Genomic DNA, 20,660 nt, shown 5'->3' with positions numbered 1-20,660 from the left:
TTCAGTACTTCCGTGTCACCTGCACTCTTCGTTAAACCAGAGTTGATCCCCTAGCTTGATGTCTGCCAGAGTGTTGGATATGCCAGGCCATGACGTTGAAGATTATGTTGGTGTACAAGTTTTCTGCTACTGAAGACCCACAACACCTCATGGATGCCCAGTCTTGAATTGCTAGATCTGTGAGAAGTGATGGTGACTTTAAAACTGTTGTTGATTGGTATAAAAACTCATTTGGTTCATTACTATCCTTGAGGAAAATAAAACTGCTGTCCTTACCTTGTCTGGCCTACTTGTAACTCCAGACCCACAGTGATGTGTTTAACTCTTAACTACTGCCACTTAACTCAAGGGCACTGAGGATGGATAACACATAATAAGCAGTGACATCTACATCCAAGGAAAGCATAAAGATCCCTGTGATCTCCACCAGGCTTACAGTTTCACAAAATCTCAGCATTTCACCAATTCTGGCATCTTAAGCATCTCCAATTTTAATTATCTGAAATTGGTCACTGTGACTTCATTCCTAAATTTTGGAATTTCCTTTGTAAATCTCTCCAATGTTTTACCTCTCTTTTCTGCTTTAAAATGCAACTTAAAACCTGCCTCTTTGACCAAGTTTTTGTTCATGCACACTAATTTCATCTCATGTGGTTTGAGATCAAATTTTATTCAATAAAACTTCTAAAATGGCTTCAAATATTTTGTTACCTAAAAGGTGCAATATAAATGCAAATCTGTGAATCCTTTCAAATCCAAATTCAAAATTTACACTGTAGCAATGTAACATAGAGGTAAACCTCTCTCTCAGGATTCTGGGTAATCCAAGATGGAGGACAGGGAAAATTTCTGGCTGTAACAGCTGCTCCTTTTTTGAGGTATTTTAGGTGCTGGAGGTGATTTCTTCGAATTCCAGGAGCAGCAATTACTGTTTTACATGCTGTTGCATTGTTTTCGAACTTTGGGGGGAAAAAAAGTCAAAACAACAACTGTTTTAAAAGGGAGAAGACCAGACAAATGAAGCACATAGTAAGGTCAGTGCAGGAGGGAGAGAGAGAGAAAGAAACTGACCAGAGTGTACCTGCACAGTACTGCCTTTGCTGTTGAATTCATGTATCGCTGGACATCGGAGTGTGTCTGGGAAAATTAACAAACAGTGAAATTCACAACTGATCTTGGAGGAACTGTTTGGGCAAAGTTGACAGCACAGAATCAGATAAGTTAATTGTTTTAAGTGGCCTGCAGAAAGTCTGCAGTAGTGAGTACAGTGGGTTCTTTCTTGATTATATGTTTTGTGAGATCTATCTCTTGATTAAACTTAAAATATAAGCCCGTAACTATTAATCTAACCTGGGGCAGTGTTTTGTAGAGGAATAAGACAGTGTTATTTTCTGAGTCTGCAGATTGTGAAGGACCAAAAGTGGCTTTTAGTAGAGTGATATGTGCTTCTTGTCAGATGCTGGAGTTAAAAGAAAGTTTAAGGGTTACTGCGGATTTCTCTGCAATAAATCTGTTGGTTACAAATCTTATAAGATTGAATGGATTGTTTGGAGAGATAGTTAGAAGCAATGAGGAAATTGCAACAGCAGCAGTATGTGATGGATGGCAGTTATAGGAAGGGGGGAAAGTCTCAGATACAATCACATAGATGGGTTAGCTCCAGGAAAGATAAGAGAGGTAGGCACCTACTGCAGGAGTCTTCTGTGGCTATCCCCATTTCAAACAAGTATGCGTTTTGGAAAATGTAAGGAGTGATGGATGTAGCAAGAACAACCAAGTTTCTGTTATTGAGACTGGCTCTAATGCAACAAGGGGTACGTCAGGTTCCAAGAGATCAATTGTGTTAGGGGATTCTCTAGTCCGAGGTACAGACAGACATTTCTGTGGCCAGCAGAGAAAAATCAGAATGGTGTGTTGCTTCCCTGGTGCCAGGATCAAGGATGTCTCAGAGACGGTATAGAATGTTCTCACGGGGGATAGAGGCCAGCAAGAGGTCATTGTTCACATTGGAGCCAACAATATAGGAAGGGAAAAAGTTGAGATTCTGAAGGGAGACTACAAAGAGTTAGGCAGAAATTTTAAAAGGAGGTCCTCGAGAGTAGTAATATCTGGATTACTCCTGGTGCTACAAGCTAGTGAGGGCAGGAGTGGGAGGATAGAGCAGATGAATGCATGGCTGAGGAACTGGTGTATGGGAGAAGGATTCACATTTTTGAATCATTGGAATCTCTTTTGGGGTAGAAGTGAAGGCCGGGTTGCATCTAAATTGGAAGGGGACTAATATACTGGCAGGGAGATTTGCTAGCGCTGCTTGGGAGGATTTAAACTAGTAAGGGGGTGGATGGGTTGGGGGGGACCCAGGGAGATAGAGAGGAAGGAGATCAATCTGACACTGGTACAGTTGAGAACAGAAGAGAGTCAAACAGTCAGGGCAGGCAGGGACAAAGTAGGACTAATAAATTAAACTGCATTTATTTCCATGCAAGGGGCCTAAAAGGGAAGGCAGATGAACTTAGGGCATGGTTAGGAACATGGGACTGGGATATCATAGCAATTACGGAAACATGGCTCAGGGATGGGCAGGGCTGGCAGCTTAATGTTCCAGGATACGAATCCTACAGGAAGGATAGAAAGGGAGGCAAGAGAGGAGGAGGGGTGGCGTTTTTGATAAGGGATAGCATTATAGCTGTGCTGAGGGAGGATATTCCTGGAAATACATGCAGGGAAGTTGTTGGGTGGAACTGAGAAATAAGAAAAGGCTGATCACCTTATTGGGATTGTATTATAGTCCTCCTAATAGTCAGAGGAAAATTGAGAAACAAACTTGTAAGGAGATCTCAGCTATCTGTAAGAATAATAGGGTGGTTATGGGAGGGGATTTTTACTTTCCAAACATAGACTGGGACTGCCATAGTGTTAAGGGTTTAGATGGAGAGGAATTTGTTAAGTGTGTGCAAGAAAATTTTCTGATTTAGTATGTGGATGTATCTACTAGAGAAGGTGCAAAACTTGACCTACTCTTGGAAATAAGGCAGGGCAGGTGACTGAGGTGTCAGTGGGAGAGCACTTTGGGGCCAGCGACCATACTTCCATTAGATTTAAAATAGTGATGGAAAAGGATAGACCAGATCTAAATGTTGAATGTCTAAATTGGAGAAAGGCTAATTTTGACGGTATTAGACAAGAACTTTCAAAAGCTGATTGGGGACAGATGTTCGCAGGTAAAGGGACGGCTGGAAAATGGGAAGCCTTCAGGAATGAGATAACGAAAATCCAGAGAGTATATTCCTGTTCGGTGAAAAGAAAGGCAGGTGAAGGGAATGCTGGATGACGAAAGAAATTGAGGGTTTGGTTAAGAAAAAGAAGGAAGCATATGTAAGGTATAGACAGGATATATCGAGTGAATCCTTAGAAGGGTGCAAAGGCAGTAGGAGTATACTTAAGAGGGAAATCAGGAGGGCAAAAAGGGGACATGAGATAGCTTTGGCAAATAGAATTCAGGAGAATCCAAAGAGTTTTTACGAATAAATGAAGGACAAAAGGGTAACTAGGGAGAGAATAGGACCTCTCAAAGATTAGCAAGGCGGCCACAGAAAATGGGGGAGGTAATAAGTGAGTATTTTTCATCAGTATTTACTGTGGAAAAGGATATGGAAGATATAGACTATAGGGAAATAGATGGCAACACCTTGCAAAATATCCATATTACAGAGGAGGAAGTATTGGATATCTTGAAACGCATAAAAGTGGATAAATCCCCAGGACCTGATCAGGTGTACCCTAGAACTCTGTGGGAAGCTAGAGAAATGATTGCAGGGCCTCTTGCTGATATATTTGTATCATTGATAGTCACAGGTGAGGTGCTGGAAGACTGGGGGTTGGCAAACGTGGTGCCACTGTTTAAGAAGGGTGGTAAGGACAAGCCAGGGAACTATAGATCTTGAGCCTTACGTCAGTGGTGGGTAAGTTGTTGGAGGGAATTCTGAGGGACGGGCTATATATGTATTTTAAAAGGCAAGAACTGTTTAGGGATAATCAACATGGCTTTGTGAGTGGGAAATCATGTCTCACAAACTTGATTGAGTTTTTTGAAGAAGTAACACAGACGGTTGATGAGGGCAGAGCAGTAGATGTGATCTATACGGACTTCAGTAAGGCTTTCAACAAGGTTTCCCATGGGAGACTGATTAGCAAGGTTAGATCTCGTGAAATACAGGGAGAACTTGCCATTTGGATGCAGGGCCGGCTCAAAGGTAGAAGACAGAGGGTGGTGGTGGAGGGTTGTTTTACAGACTGGAGGCCTGTGACCAGTAGAGTGCCACAAATGACTTTTTGTCATTTACATAAATGATTTGGATGTGAGCATTAGAGGTACAGTTAGTAAGTTTACAGATGACACCAAAATTGGCGGTGTAGTGAACAGCGAAGAAGCTTACTTCAGATTACAACAAGATCTTGGCCAGATGGGCCAATGGGCTGAGTAGTGGCAGATGGAGTTTAATTCAGATAAATGCGAGGTGCTGCATTTTGGGAAAACAAATCTTAGCAGGATTTATACACTGAATGGTAAGGTACCAGGGAGTGTTGCTGAATAAAGAGACCTTGGAGTGCAGGTTCATAGCTCCTTGAAAGAGTCACAGGTAGATAGGATAGTGAAGAAGGCGTTTGGTATGCTTTCTTTTATTGGTCAGAGTATTGAGTACAGGAGTTGGGAGGTCATGTTGCGGCTGTACAGACATTGGTTAGGCCACTGTTGGAATATTGCGTGCCATTCTGGTCTCCTTGCTATCGGAAAGATGGTGTGAAACTTGAAAGGGTTCAGAAAAGATTTACAAGGATGTTGCCAGGGTTGGAGGATTTGAGCTATAGGGAGAGGCTGAACAGGCTGGGGTTGTTTTCCCTGGAGCGTCAGAGGTTGAAGGGTGTCCTTATAGAGGTTTATAAAATCATGAGGGGCATGGAAAGGATAAATAGACAAAGTCTTTTCCCTGGGGTGGGAGAGTCCAGAACTAGAGGGCATAGGTTTAGGGTGAGAGGGGAAAGATATGAAAGAGACCTAAGGGGGCAACCTTTTCACACAGAGGGTGGTGTGTGTATGCAATGAGCTGCCAGAGGAAGTGGTGGAGGATGGTACAATTGCAACATTTAAAAGGCATTTGGATGGGTTTATGAATAGGAAAAGTTTGAAGGGATATAGGCCGGTTGCTGGCAGGTGGAATTAGATTGGGTTGGGATATCTGCTCTCTCTCTCTCTCTCTCTCTCTCTCTCTCTCTGTGTCTGTCTCTCTCTCTCTCTCTCTTTCCATCTCTGTCCATCTCTCTCTCTCTCTCTCTCTCTCCCCATCTCTCTGTCTCTCTATCTCTATTAGAATGGAAGACAATTTGTAGCTTGAGGGCGCCACTTTGCAAGTGTGGGCTAATATTATAGCAACTTGTCTGTTTTTATATTCACCTTGTTGTCCACACGACCTGTTTGAAAATTCAAAACAGTCTGGAGTTTTAAAAGAAGTGCTGGAGCAGAAAAGAATGTTCACAAAGTTTGTTTGTTCATTTTCTAGGCTATTGTCTTTGTTGTTGGAGGTGGGAACTATATTGAATATCAGAACCTTGTTGACTACACAAAGGTAAGGTGACATTTAATATTGAAACATGTTCAATGTATTCATAAGGCAAGTCGTCAGGAGAGATTCACTTTATAGCGTGTTGCACTAAACTGGAAAGCAGCAAACAGGTATTTTCAAGAAAGGTAATGAAACAAATCTGAGCGCTTACATTGTTTTGACTTGCATTGGCCACCTGCAAAATAATCGTTCGAGGCAAAGTTGAGTATCTAAGTTAAAGTAGCCGAGTCAATGGTGGCTCCTGTTATTTCAGAAGGTGTAAATTCTGCCTGACCAACCTTCTTGACTATTTTGGGGAACTGGGAATCCATTAGAAAATCCAATTTTATGATTCAGTGTGTGGATGTACCTACTAGTGAAGGTGCAAAACTTGACCTACTCTTGGGAAATAAGGCAGGGTAGGTGACTGAGGTGTCAGTGGGGGAGCACTTTGGGGCCAGCGACCATAATTCTATTCGTTTTAAAATAGTGATGGAAAAGGATAGACTAGATCTAAAAGTTGAAGTTCTAATTTGGAGAAAGGCCAATTTTGACAGTATTAAGCAAGAACTTTCAAAAGCTGATTGGAAGCAGATGTTCGCAGATAAAGGGATGGGCTGGAAATTGGAAGCCTTCAGAAATGAGAGAACAAGAATCCAGAGAAAGTATATTCCTGTCAGGATGGAAGGGAAGGCTGGTATGTATAGGGAATACTGGATGACTAAAGAAATTGAGGTTCTGGATTAGTGGTGCTGGAAGAACACAGCCGTTCAGGCAGCATCCAAGGAGCAGCGAAATAGACTGTTCGGGCAAAAGCCTTTCAAATTGAGGGTTTGGTTAAGAAAAAGAAGGAAGCGTATGGCAGGTGCAGACAGGATAGATCGAGTGAATCCTTAGAAGAGTATAAGGGAAGTAGGAGTATAGTGAAGAGGGAAATCAGGAGGGCAAAAAGGGGACATAAGATAGCTTTGGCAAATAGAATTAAAGAGAATCCAAAGGGTTTTTACAAATACATTAAGGACAAAAGGGTAACTAGGGAGAGAATAGGGCCTCTCAAAGATCAGTAAGGTGGCCTTTGTGTGGAGTCACAGAAAATGGGGGAGATACTAAGTGAATATTTTGCATCAGTATTTACTGTGGAAAAGGATATGGAAGATATAGATTGTCGGGAAATAGTTGGTGACATCTTGCAAAATGTCCATATTACAGAGGAGGAAGTGCTGGATGTCTTGAAACACATAAAAGTGGATCAATCCCCAGGACCTGATCAGGTGTACCCGAGAGCTCAATGGGAAGCTAGAGAAGTGATTCCTGGGCCTCTTGCTAAGATATTTGTATCATCGATAGTCACAGGTGAGGTGCCAGAAGACTGGAGGTTGGCAAACGTGCTGCCACTGTTTAAGAAGGGCGGTAAAGATAAGTCAGGGAACTATAGACCGGTGAGCCTGACCTTGGTGGTGGACAAGTTGTTGGAAGGAATCCTGAGGCACAGGATGTACATGTATTTGGAAAGGCAAGGACTGATTCGGGATAGTCAACATGGCTTTGTGCGTGGGAAATCATGTCTCGCAAACAATTGAGTATTTTGAAGAAGATTGATGAGGGCAGAGCAGTAGATGTGATCTATGTGGACTTCAGTAAGGCGTTTGACAAGGTTCCCCATAGTAGGCAGATTAGCAAGGTTAGATCTCATAGAATACAGGGAGAACTAGCCATTTGGATATAGAACTGGCTCAAAGGTAGCAGACAGAGGGTGGTGGTGGATGGTTGTTTTTCAGACTGGAGGCCTGTGACCAGTGGAATGCCATAAGGATCAGTGCTGGGCCCTATACTTTTTGTCATTTACATAAATGATTTGGATGCGAACATAAGAGGTACAGTTAGTAAGTTTGCAGATGACACCAAAATTGGAGGTGTAGTAGACAGCAAAGAGGGTTACCTCAGATTACAACAGGATCTGGACCAGATGGGCCAATGGGCCGAGAAGTGGCAGATGGAGTTTAATTCAGAGCAAGGTGCTGCATTTTGGGAAAGCAAATCTTAGCAGGACTTATACACTTAATGGTAAGGTCCTAGGGAGTGTTGCTGAACAAAGAGACCTTGGAGTGCAGGTTCATAGCTCCTTGAAAGTGGAGTCACAGGTAGATAGGATAGTGAAGGCGGCGTTTGGTATGCTTTCCTTTATTGGTCAGAGTTTGAGCACAGGAGTTGGGAGGTCATGTTGCGGCTGTACAGGACATTGGTTAGGCCACTGTTGGAATATTGCATGCAATTCTGGTCTCCTTCCTATCGGAAAGATGTTGTGAAATTTGAAAGGGTTCAGAAAAGATCTACAAGGATGTTGCCAGGGTTGGAGGATTTGAGCTATAGGGAGAGGTTGAACAGGCTGGGGCTGTTTTCCCTGGAATGTCAGAGGCTGAGGGGTGTCCTTATAGAGGTTTACAAAATTATGAGGGGCATGGATAGGATAAATAAGCAGAGTCTTTTCCCTGGGTTCGGGGAGTCCAGAACTAGAGGGCATAGGTTTAGGGTGAGAGAGGAAAGATATAAAAGAGACCTAAGGGGCAACTTTTTTATGCAGAGAGTGGTACATGTATGGAATGAGCTGCCAGAGGATGTGGTGGAGGCTGGTACAATTGCAACATTTAAAAGGCATTTGGATGGGTATATGAATAGGAAGGGTTTGGAGGGATATGGGCCAGGTGCTGGCAGGTGGGTCTAGATTGGGTTGGGATATCTGGTCGGCATGGACGGGTTGGACCGAAGGGTCTGTTTCCATGCTGTACATCTCTGTGACTCTAACTGCACATGGGACATGAGCAGCACATGAACCGAGTGGTCTGTTTCCATTCTGTACATTCTATGTGATTCTATGTAAAGTATATAAACTCCCAAGAAATGTTGCACACAAGCTCAAATTATTAGAATTCCTCATAAAACCTTGTAACTTTTGAAGAAATTGTTCAAAAGACATGAATGACAGTGTAGGAGTTAGGGAGAACTACAAGTTGTGGCAGTATTTTGAAAAAGGTGTCACCACATTCAGCAAAACTTGTTCCTTCTGCTCCTGATCTATATAACTCATCTAAATTTAGAGCACAGTGGGCAGATTTTCACATGATACTCAATGAAGACACATTGACGTCGAAGAAAGCAGCTATGATTTTTTTCCTTCATTCATGTTGTGTGGACTTGCCTGGTTGGCATGACATTTATTTCCCATCCCTAATTGGCATTGAGAAGGTGATGGTGAACAGCTTCAGACCATGTAATGTAGGTACACCCACAGAGCTGCTAGGAAGGTATTCCATGATATTGACTGAGCAACGTTGAAGGAATGGCAATATATAGTTTCAAGTTAGGGTGTTGTGTCATTGGTAGGGAAAATTGCTGGAGCTGGTACCTCAAAAGGGAACTTCAAGGATCACAGTGTTATGGTGCAGAAGGCCATTCAGCCCATTTGTCTGCTCCGGATCCGCAAGTGAACTCCTGCCTTTTTCATTGCACATTATTTCTATCCAAATAAACATTCAATATCTTCATGAATGCCTCAGTTGAACTTACCTCCACTACACTTCTAGGCAGTGCATTCTAGCCCCTAACTGCTCATTGTATGAAAAACTTTCCTCTCATCACATTTGCTCCTTTGACAAATCATTGTAAATCTGTCGGGGGCTTATAAGTTCTGGTATCTCAGAGGTGAACTTGCAGGTTCTGATAATCCAATGCATCTGCTGCTCAAGTTCTTCTAGATAATGAGGTCATGGGTTTAGAAGGTCATACCTAAGGAAACTTGATGAGTTATTGGAGTGCATCTTGTAGGAGAACATTCAACTTCCTAAATGTTGCTGGAGTTGCACTCATCCAAGCAAATGGAGAATGTTCCATCACGCTCCTTACTTGTAGATGCTGAACCAACTGTGATGAGACAAAAAATGAATTTCTCTGCACAGAACTCCTAGCCTTAACTTTTTTCTTGCAACCACAATATTTGGCTGGCTGGTGTGATTCTGTTTCTGATTGATAGTAACTTCAAGATGTTGATAATGAGGGATTCAACTATGGTAATGTCATTGAATGTAAAATTAAGATGGTTTCATCCTCTCTTGTTTGAGATGATCATTGCCTGGCATTTATGTAGTGTGAAAGTTACTTTTGATCTAGCAGCCCAAGCTTGCATGTCATCCAGGTCTTGCTGCTTTTGAAGTACTTTACCTCATTATCTGAGGAGTAATAAATAGTACTGAACATTCCCAGCTCTTACCTGGTGATGGAGAGGTGGCCATTGTTGAAGCAACTGAAGATGCTTAGGATTAAGACACTACTCTGATGAACTCCTTTAGTGAGGCCCTTTGGCTAAGTTAATAGACCTCAAACAGTCGCAACCAGCTTCCTTCATGCGAATGGAGCCAATGTAGAGTTTACCCCGATTCCCATTAATGCCAATTTTCATCAGGTTGCTTCTGCCAAACTCAGTCAAATGATGCCTGGTGTCAAAGGCAGCCACCTTCACTTCAACACTTGGCTCAGCTCTTTTAGCCAATGGTGGACCTGGCAGAACCCAAACTGAATCTCAGTGAGCTGATTATTGGTGAGTATTTTCTGTTTGATAAACTGTTAACAACTTCCCTTACATTCCTGATGAGTGAAAATAAACTGGTTGCAATTGGCTGAGTTAGAGTTGGCCTGCCTGTTTGTGGACAGGACAAATCTGGGCTGATGTCTGCATTTAGATAGATGCCAATGTTGTAACTACTGGAACAACTTAGCTAGAGTGCAGCAAGTTCTGAAGCATGACTAATATTACTGCTGAAGTGTTGTCAGGGCTCATAGCCTTTGCAATATCCAGTGCCTTGAGCAGTTTGTAGAAGAAACTTGACAATATTTGCAAATAGACAAAAGCGTGACACCAGACTCTTCTCCGGTTCACTCACCGAGCATCACACTCAGCTCCCGTTCACTCACCGAGCATCACCCTCAGCCCCAGTTCACTCACCGAGCATCACCCTCAGCCCCAGTTCACTCACCGAGCATCACCCTCAGCCCCAGTTCACTCACCGAGCATCACCCTCAGCCCCAGTTCACTCACCGAGCATCACCCTCAGCCCCAGTTCACTCACCGAGCATCACCCTCAGCCCCAGTTCACTCACCGAGCATCACCCTCAGCCCCAGTTCACTCACCGAGCATCACCCTCAGCCCCAGTTCACTCACCGAGCATCACCCTCAGCCCCAGTTCACTCACCGAGCATCACCCTCAGCCCCAGTTCACTCACCGAGCATCACCCTCAGCCCCAGTTCACTCACCGAGCATCGTCCTCAGCCCCAGTTCACTCACCAAGCAATACCCTCAGCCCCAGTTCACTCACCAAGCATCACTCTTAACCCCAGTTCACTCACCGAGCATCACCGACAGCCCAAATTCACTCACCGAGCATCACCGTCAGCCCCAAGTCACTCACCGAGCATCACCTTCAGCCCCAGTTCACTCACCGAGCATCACCCTCAGCCCCAAGTCACTCACCAAGCAATACCCTCAGCCCCAGTTCACTCACTGAGCAACACCTTCAGCCCCAGTTCACTCACCAAGCAACACCTTCAGCCCCAGTTCACTCACTGAGCGTCACCCTCAGCCCCATTTCACTCACCGAGCATCTCACACAGCCCCAATTCACTCACCGAGCATCACCCTCTGTCCCAATTCACTCACTTAGCATCATCCTTAGCCCCAATTAACTCACCGAGCATCACCCTCTGTCCCAATTCACTCAGCGAGCATCATCGTCAGCCCCAGTTCACTCACCGAGCAACACCCTCAGCCCCAATTAATTCACCAAACTCCACACTCTGCCCAACTCACTTGTTGACTACCACCATTGAGCCAGACACTTGCAGCTTCAAACCCATCCCAGCTTCCTTCTCTATTAATCTTGTTACTTCTCCAATCTCACGTTCTGTCTCTTGAGTGAGGGTATTTCAAATACACAGTGATTTTTCTCTGGTTGTCTCTGCAATTGGATTTTCCAACATCTTTGGAAAATATGGGCTTTTGAGGGTGAAGTTGCTCACCATCCTCCTTTGTGAATGCTTTCAGATAGGATACAGGGAGTTACAGTGCTTAAGGGTTACAGTACAGAAATGAACCACTCTTTCGGCAGAATAGGAGCATGTCGAGTAAAAAAAAAAGTACTCATCCACCCCATCCTACCCAACATGTTCGTAATGCAAACATTTGTAGAACTGTGTAATTTGTATTGAATGTATTGGGCACTTAGAGTTTTGCACTTCCTTCGATCCCCAATTAGATTTTTCCAAGCTAAAATAAATCCAATATTGAGGGAACTAAGAAGGTGTGGTCATAATGTCGCTGGACTGGTAATACAGCGGCCCAAATAATGCTCTGGTTTAAATCTCACAACAGCAGTTGTTGGAAATCACTGAATAAACTTGAAATTTAAAGCTCGTCTGAAAACATCTATGAAGACATTACTAGTTGTCATTAGAAAGCAACTGGTTTACTACTGCCCTTCAAAGAAGGGAATGTGCAATCCCTCCCTGATTTGTTCTACAGTCAGTCTAGACCCACAGCAATACAGAGGACTTTGAATCGCCCTCTGAAATAGCCCTAGCAAACCTTTCGGTTTAAGGACTATTAGGGATAGGCAACACATGCTGGTCTAACTGGTAACATTGATATCCAATGAAAGAAAGTATTAAGAAAAGGATAAGCAAGAAAGTGGCAAAATAAATTAACTCAGGAAAAGTATGAGGTAATTCATTTAAGAAGAGTGACAAAGGCAAGGGAATTCTCTGAATAAATGATGGCAATCTCAGAAATCTAGAACAGAAGGACCTTAAAATGAATGTCCACAGATTTCTGAAAATAGTAGAGCAAAAAGTTAAGATGCTGAGAAGGCACATAGGGAACATTTCTTTGCTCACTTAATTAAGATAGGAGCAGTGAATTTATTCTAGAACTGTAAAGTGCAAGTTAGGCCACAGTTAAAGCACTCCATAGTATTCAGGCCACCTTGTGATCGGAAGAATGTGATCATTGCATTAAAGACATATCAGAGGAGATTAACTGGAAAAGTTTTGCTATGTTGCAAGATAACAAGACTGGCTTGTTATCTGTGGAACAGAAGAGGCTGGAGGAGATTTAATTGAGGTTTACAAAATCTCCAGGGGCGAAGATAGAATGGAAAACAATGACCTCTTTCCCTTGGTATTTGGAATTAGAATTAGAATCCCTACAATGTGGAAACAGGCCCTTTAGCCCGACTAGTCCACACCGATCCTCCAAAGAGTAATCCGCCCAGACCCACTCCCCTATATTTGCCCCTGACAAATATGCCTAACCTACACATCCCTGAAATGTTTGGGCAATTCAGCATGGCCAATTCACCCTAACCTGTACATCATTGGACTGTGGGAGGAAACCGAAGCACCCGGAGGAAATCCACGCAGACACAGGGAGAATGTGCAAACTCCACACAGACAGTCGCCCAGGGCTGGAATTGAACCCAGGTCCCTGGCACCGTGAGGCAACAGTGCTAACCACTGAGCCACTGTGCTGCCCCTTCTTCATTTTTCTCACACTGACGAGAGTATTACCATTGACACCTTGGGATATTTACACAGGTATTTGCATAGAAACCCTCCTACCTGGAAACAGGTCATTTGGCCCAACAAGTCCACACCGACCCTCTGAAGAATATCCCACCCAGACCCATTCCCCTTCCATTCCACATTTACCTCTGATTAATGCAGTTAACCTACACATCCCAAAACACCGTGGGCAATTTAGCATGGGCAATTCACCCAATCTGCACGTCTTTGGATTGTGGGAGGAAACTGGAGCACCTGGAGGAAACCCACACAGACATGGAGAGAATGTGCAAACTCCACACAGCCACCTGAGGCTGAAATTGAACCCAGGTCCCTGGTGCTGTGAGGCAGTGGTGCTAACCACTGAGCCACTGTGCTGCCTTTAGAGTGGCCAGTAATCAGGCAGTGTACTTTGAGGGGAGTTGAGACTCAGAGATTGACAGCCTGAAGTTTTACCTGAAACAGTGGCAGAGGCAGAACTGCTCATTGGCATAACCATGTACTTTTTGCAATGCAAACCTGCAAGGCTATGGACCAGGAGCTGGAAAGTGAGATTAGGCTAGATCGTTTATATTTAGTTGTCACCATTGGGAAGTTTGTCCAGGTTGAATTTCCTGCTAGTAAAATTACGAAGTGAATTGAACTACATTTAATTTTCAAGAAAGACAGAGGGGAAAGATAGTCCTTCTGTTTAAAATATGAAGCCTTGGGCAAAGCAGAAAGCATGAGGTCATAGAGATCATATTTTGAATTACCTTTGCACAAGTACCACCAAATTAACTGGGTTCAAGTTTACTATTTTAATAGTCTTCTTCCTTTTGTCATGATACATCAGTTAATGTAGCATTAAAATATTACCAGTTAAAAACAAACTACTTAAATATCTGGTTAAGGATCTGACTTAAGACAATACTAGTACAGATATAAGCAGTGACAGACAACAATGATTCCTTCACTGGGGGCGTATTGATTCAGTATAGTCAATATCCTGTTTGTCATAAACAGCCAGAACAGCATTTCCTTTCAGCTGTTCACAGCAAGTGAGATTTTGGATTTTCAAAAGACATTGGATAAATGGCCCCACATGAGATTATTGCACACAATTAGGATTCTTGGGATTGGAGGTAATGATGTCAAGGATTGCTACAAGGACCTTGGCTATTTAAAACATATGTCAATGATTTGGATGGGGGAATCAAATGTAAAGTTTGTAGGTTTGTTGATGGTACAAAGTTAGGTGGAAAGTAAGTTGATAGAATGTTGCAAAGAAGCAGCAAAGTGATCGGGACAGATTTAGTAAGTGGGCAAGTACATGGCAGCTGAGGTATAACGTGGAGAAACATGAAGTTGCATACCTCATTGGGAAGAAAAGAAAGGCAGATTTTAATTAAATGATGGGAGACTGGGAGATACTGGAATTCAGAGGAAACTTTTACATGAATCACAGAAATGGAGCATGGAGTATACAACAATTGGGAAAGCAAAGGATGTATGTTAGATTGTAGTTCAAGAATAAAGAAGTTATATTGCAATTTTATAGGACTTTGCTGTGACGACACAGGAACATTGGCCCAGATTTTCTAGTCTATACTTTGTCAGAGATGTACCATGAAATAAGTACTTTGAAACATCTCTGAGATCCCAATGCAGTGACTATGCAGTAATCAGGAAGTTTAAAATGTCAATGGGCAATTGCCTTGTATCTGAAACCCTCTGGAAAATCCCCCTAATTTTAAGTTAGAATTCAAGACATTGGAGCTATTCCAATTCAGTTAGATTCATAGTTAGCTGTAAAATGTCAGAGGGATTAAAATGTGCTATAGCTCCTGACTAACTATGAAAAAGACACAGTCACTCCTACTGAATCCCCACTCCCTTCTTGGAACCTTCCCAAGCAACACTCATCTCAGTCACATATCCAAACTACAATAATCAATCCTTTTTCCAGATAGCCCCAAATTGAAAATGGAAACAGAAAAAGGAAGTAGACAAAGCAAACTGATCCTCATGAACTCTAAGGAAACCACAACTGAGCCAAAACGCCTTAGCATACTGAAATTGGTTGAGACTATACAAAGAGGTGCAGAGCTATCCAAGTGGTGTCGTAGAATTATGAGTCCAATGGTGCAGTACAGAAAGGTGAAGAAAACTGAGGTTATATCCAGAAGCTGATCACAAACAAATACAGTTTCTACAGCTCTTTCTGTTACTTGAAGATAATATTAGTGACTATATGTTAGAGGAGAAAGTGAGGACTGCAGATGCTGGAGATCAGAGCTGAAAATGTGTTGCTGGATTCCTGAAGAAGGGCTTATGCCCGAAACATCGATTCTCCTGTTCCTTGGATGCTGCCTGACCTGCTGCGCTTTTCCAGTGACTATATGTTACCCATGCTAAACTTAGGATGTCTTAATGACTGCTATTTTTGTTGAAGATTTTACCTGTGGAATGTAGGCTACTCTTATGTACTGCTGTTGGCTTAGGACTATACTACATCTTGGAAGGAGAGGAGCTGAAACTGTTTGTGAGGAAGGAAGAGTTTAGAAGGACTTTATGACTGAGATTGATGATATTGAATGACATCACCTATATGCTAGTGGACTGCTTCCCTAATTTGCAAAATCGCTCTTATTTGCATCTGTTATTTCATGTGTACATTACAATTTGTAATCAAACACGATTTTCTTGTTGATTCATCTTTAATATTAGTTAAGAGTATGGGTGGTTAGTTAAGGTAAAATTTAATTTGACTATTACAAAAAAGAGTTTAAACTATGAAACCAGAGGACACAGCTTAAAAATAAGGGGTAGGCCATTTAGGACAGAGATGAGGAGAAACTTCTTCACCCAGAGAGTGGTGGGTGTGTGGACTGCTCTGCCCCAGAAGGCAGTGGAGGCCCAGTCTCTGGATTCGTTTAAGAAAGAATTGGATAGAGCTCTCAAGGATAGTGGAATCAAGGGTTATGGAGATAAGGCAGGAACAGGATACTGATTGAGGATGATCATGATGAATGGTGGTGCAGGCTTGAAGGGCAGAATGGCCTACTCCTGCACCTATTGTCTATTCATTCTTTTGTTAAATAATTGGCATTTTGATTTTCTTCAATTTTTTAAGAAGTCAGTGGTCTCTAAATATTTTGACAAGAGGTTGGGTAGACTTCGGCCTGTATTCCCTAGATTTTAGAAGAATATAAATTGATTATATTGTAAAACCTGAACTAAGGGGTTTGACTGGGTCGATGCTGGGGAATGTTTCTCTTGACTGAGAAGGATAGAATTAGGGGTCATATTCTCAGAATAAGGAGTCAACGATTTACAGCTGAGGTAAGAAGAGATTTCTTCTCACAGCTGTTTATTTTTGCAATTCTCCACTTTAGAGAACCATAGATGTTCAATCATTGAGTATATTAAAGCTTAGGTTTGATTTTGTAAATAATATTTATCAAGATATTGCAGGAAGATGAAATTGATTCTGTTAAATGGCAGAATAGACTAGAAATGCAGAAGGACCCACTTCTCCTATTTCTTCTGATCTTTTACTTTATTACTATGGGAAAATTATACCTGATATTAGAGTGATTTTAATTCCTATGACAATAATGTTACTTTTATTCCACATATATTTGGCCTGATTGGTTTTGCAGAAACATGCCTTAGGCCTGCATCATTATAACTTTGCAGTTAGGTGGTACTCTGTGTAGTCACAATGCAACACTGAATGGAGGATCCTTGAATCTGCATACATTGTTGAGTGACACATAGGCTTTGATGGCACATAGTAGAGAGATGCTTGAAATCTGTCTATTGCACAGTTGACCATGGGTGTCCGTCTGGATAGAAAACTGGTGTCATTCTCCTCTAGCCCCTTTTTCACCAATATCAAAATATACGTGATATTTAATGCCCAGTCTTTAATATTCAGAATTACCACAATCCAGATTCCATACATGCAACACTGTCGGCAGGATAGTATGACTCTCTTTGTGAAATGCATTATATTAAGCTGTGTTGTTTAGTACATGAAGCATCAGTAACTGAGTATGAATTAATTTGCAGGGGGTTATTTAAACCGTTAATGATGATGTGTAAAACATTCACATATAAAGCTCTTCTGAAAATGATTTATTAAAAAAAGGCAAAGTGACATTTTAATTTTATCTTGTGCACAAGCAGCGGTGTTAGCTATGATGCTTTTTGAAAAAACTGGATGTATGTCTCCGATCAAGTTTATTTCTATCCATTATATGTGGGAATAAATTTATTTCTTCTATTTTTATTCAGAATAAACCTGGTAAACATGTGTTATATGGTTGCAGCGAGCTGTTCAATGCTAGCCAATTCCTAAAGCAGGTACTGTATTTTATTTATTAAGTTGTGGACAATTAGTCAGTAGCTTATATAATGACAAGATTTATGTCAACATAATTGAGGTCCACCTCAAAAGCTGTCAATGCATTTTGCTCTCAGTATTGTGTGTGTGTGTGTGTGTGTGTGTGTGTAAAATGCACTCAGATATTTTTTTTTAAATTAATGAGCCCAGTGAAGCTTCTGTTCAGATAGAATGCTGTTTAAAATTAGATGGAAGTAGTGAAGTGCTCATGTTGGAGATGGTCATTGCTTGGAACATTCAATGCATGTTGCCTAAAGCCAAATATGGGTGCAGTGCAGATTGTGTGTTCTAAAATAAATCTCTCTCCCTATTCTCACTAAATGTCCCTAAGCAGATTGTTATTTAATTTTTCCCCTTTGAAACCGTGCCCATTCCCTCTGTTTGTTAATTCTGACCTTGTAAGGATTGCAACAGCACTGTGTAAAATGAAACTAGTTTGGGGAATATTTTTGCAAAAAAAGGCATGCTCACAAACATATGAGAGAGTTCAAATTAAAAAATATAAAGAGCTTATTTATTTAGTAATGACTGAAGTATAAAAGAGTTAGGGGAGACCAATTTATCAATATCATTGTTTTCAAAATAGAATTCAAAAGTCCAAAATGCTTTTGTGGTTGTATTGCTAGTTCAGGGGCAAAAGACCATTTCTTCCCTTTGATATTGTCAAAAGATGTTCATTCAGATACTGTTAACCCCTTTAACGGCTATCTCATAATTCTGTGGTTAAAGGACAGTTGTGTTCTATGTGGGAGTATCCAGACCTCTTTGAGTGGACAGAGGGAGGAGGAGGGTGCAGAGGAGAAGCTGTTACCATCAAGACAAAGGCTTATGTTGCAGATAAACAACTGTCTTGAGGTTAAGTGGAAAGTCATTAACATACTTTACAGGATAGGAAAAACTTGCAATTCTATTGTTCAATTCTCCCATCAGGGATGTTAATTGGCTGATTTTTGTCTTCTGAGAAGCTTCTGAAATGTTACTGCCTAATGCTATTATCGATTACCGCAGCCATCTTTTGGCTGTCTAATGTGCTTTTTTATAAGGGCACTAAATATATATATATAAGTGTAGTGAAGTTTTTTTTTGTTTTTTATTCCATTTGTGGTGGCTGACATGGGCTGTTCCATTATTAAAGGAGCTCTTGGTATACTTAATGCAGCATCATCAGTTTACTGTCCTACTTTTAATCTTCGGATGCATTTAAGCTCGTTAGAGGTGGTTATGGTCACTGACCTAAGGAATCTGGGCAGGGAAGTGCCACAAATGTACAGGTCATTGGTGAGAGTGTATCTGGAATATTACGTACAGGCGTGATCCCTTAATTATGATGGGGTACTTCAGAGAAGATTCACTAGGTTCATTTGAAGGATGAAGTGGTTGTTTTATATAGGTAATTGAGCAGGTTGGACTTACATTCATCGGAGTTAGGAGAATGAGAGATGAGGTTATTGAAAGATATAAGATTCTGAGAGAGTTGATAGATGCTAAGGGGATGTTCCCCTTACTGTGAAATCTGGAACTAGGTGTCACAGTTTCAAAATGGGTTGTTCCTATTTTTGGAAGAAATGAGTAATCAATTCTCGGGTAGGTGGGAATGTGGATTTGAGTTTATAATCAACTCAACCATGATCGTACTGAGAAGGAGAGCTGGCTTGAGTGGTTAAATGGCCTACTCCTTTGAAGTCACTAGCTTTGGAATTCTCTTCCCTCGGATAGCAGTGGAGGCTGACTTATTGTTTTTAAGACCAAATTTTATAAGGACAACTTTTGATACACAGGGAAGTAGATGATTATGAGAGCTAGGTGGGATAACGAAACTGAGGCTAAAATTGGGTCTTATTAAAAGCTGTCAAACTTGAGGGGCCAAATGGCCTACCCCAGTTCCTATTTCTTACAATCACATGATCTGAGCTTTGTTGATGCTGTACTCCGTTGAATGCTGTCTTGATGTCAAGGCCAACTCCTTGTTTGTTATCTGATGGCACTATTCATGACCCCATGTATTGTTCTCAATGCTGCATGAACAGAACTAAATTGACTGGACTCTAGCATGCAACATGGTGGTACCTGGGATTAGGCTGAGGGCAAACTATTCATTTGAATTTTGAATTAAGACAGTTGCAAACACATCAGCCTTCTCTCTTGCACTTGTCTAGAACCTGTTCTGCTGAAAAGTGCAACTGTCAATGGACATCTTCACATGAGTAACCCAATTGTCCATCACTATTCTCCACTGGATGTGATAGGCTCTAGAATTTTTGTCAAAAACGTGGTTGCAGAGTCACTTAACTCTGTTTGTAACTTGACCCTTTTGATGTTCAGTAATCAAACAGCCATGTGTGGAGCTTTATTAGGTCACTTTCTCATTCCAAATTAAGATGGGTTAAGCCTTCAATAGAAATATGTAACTAGTGCTTTTTCTGTCTTCCAGCTGTCACAACTGGGATCTCAGAGCTAAGACACACAGTTGTTACTCTTGAGTAATTTTCAAGATGGAAGAATACAGACAACATGTTTTGCTACTCCAGTGTCACACTTTATTTACATATTTCTTTCTTGAAATATTATAATACTTATAATTCCATTTACTTGATAATTCTTTGCGATTGGATATAATTTCTGACATTTTTAACATCAACCTCTACATCATGTAACTGTACAAAGAGTTGAAATAAATCTAAAAACAAATAATTGTGTTTAAAATTATTCAGTGGCAGTTTGTACAAATATTTTGTGTACTTTTTTTTTACAAAATGCATTCAAATCATTTAACAGCAATCATGACTGATAATTTCAACTTCCTGCAGCTGCCAGCCAGACGTTGTTGTATTCCTGCTGTCCACCCTCAGCTAATCATCAGGGGTCAGCAATGAGCTTTCAACTGTCTTGATTTATGAGAGTCTGGACCATTCTATGTGATACTTCCAGCCACTCAATAGTGCAAGAGTATGTAATGCATAGGGAACAAAATCCATTTATTTAAGAAAGAGTTGTATATATTGTCTTTAGTATTTGGCTTTGAAGTTATCCATCAGACATTTTCCCAGAACCCATTTAACATAG

General features: G+C 41.5%; 1 protein-coding gene across 2 annotated transcripts in view; it reads left to right on the top strand.

The window, feature by feature from the left end:
• The window catches only part of scfd1 (sec1 family domain containing 1), a 151,526-nt gene extending 131,223 nt beyond the window's left edge, over positions 1 to 20,303 (top strand). For both annotated transcript variants that reach the window (XM_072569003.1, XM_072569002.1), the window contains exons 23-25: positions 5,559 to 5,624; positions 17,489 to 17,557; positions 20,029 to 20,303. In XM_072569003.1, coding sequence (XP_072425104.1) covers positions 5,559 to 5,624; positions 17,489 to 17,557; positions 20,029 to 20,055 — 162 coding nt within the window. In that variant the 3' untranslated portion in view covers positions 20,056 to 20,303. The remainder of the gene's footprint in view (positions 1 to 5,558; positions 5,625 to 17,488; positions 17,558 to 20,028) is intronic.
• The last annotated feature ends 357 nt before the right edge of the window (positions 20,304 to 20,660 follow it).

The sequence above is a fragment of the Chiloscyllium punctatum genome, chromosome 4, assembly GCF_047496795.1.
Source record: "Chiloscyllium punctatum isolate Juve2018m chromosome 4, sChiPun1.3, whole genome shotgun sequence".
Taxonomy (NCBI): domain Eukaryota; kingdom Metazoa; phylum Chordata; class Chondrichthyes; order Orectolobiformes; family Hemiscylliidae; genus Chiloscyllium; species Chiloscyllium punctatum.
The sequence above is the reverse complement of the archived record's forward strand: the minus strand, read 5'-3'. Positions and strand labels throughout refer to the sequence as shown.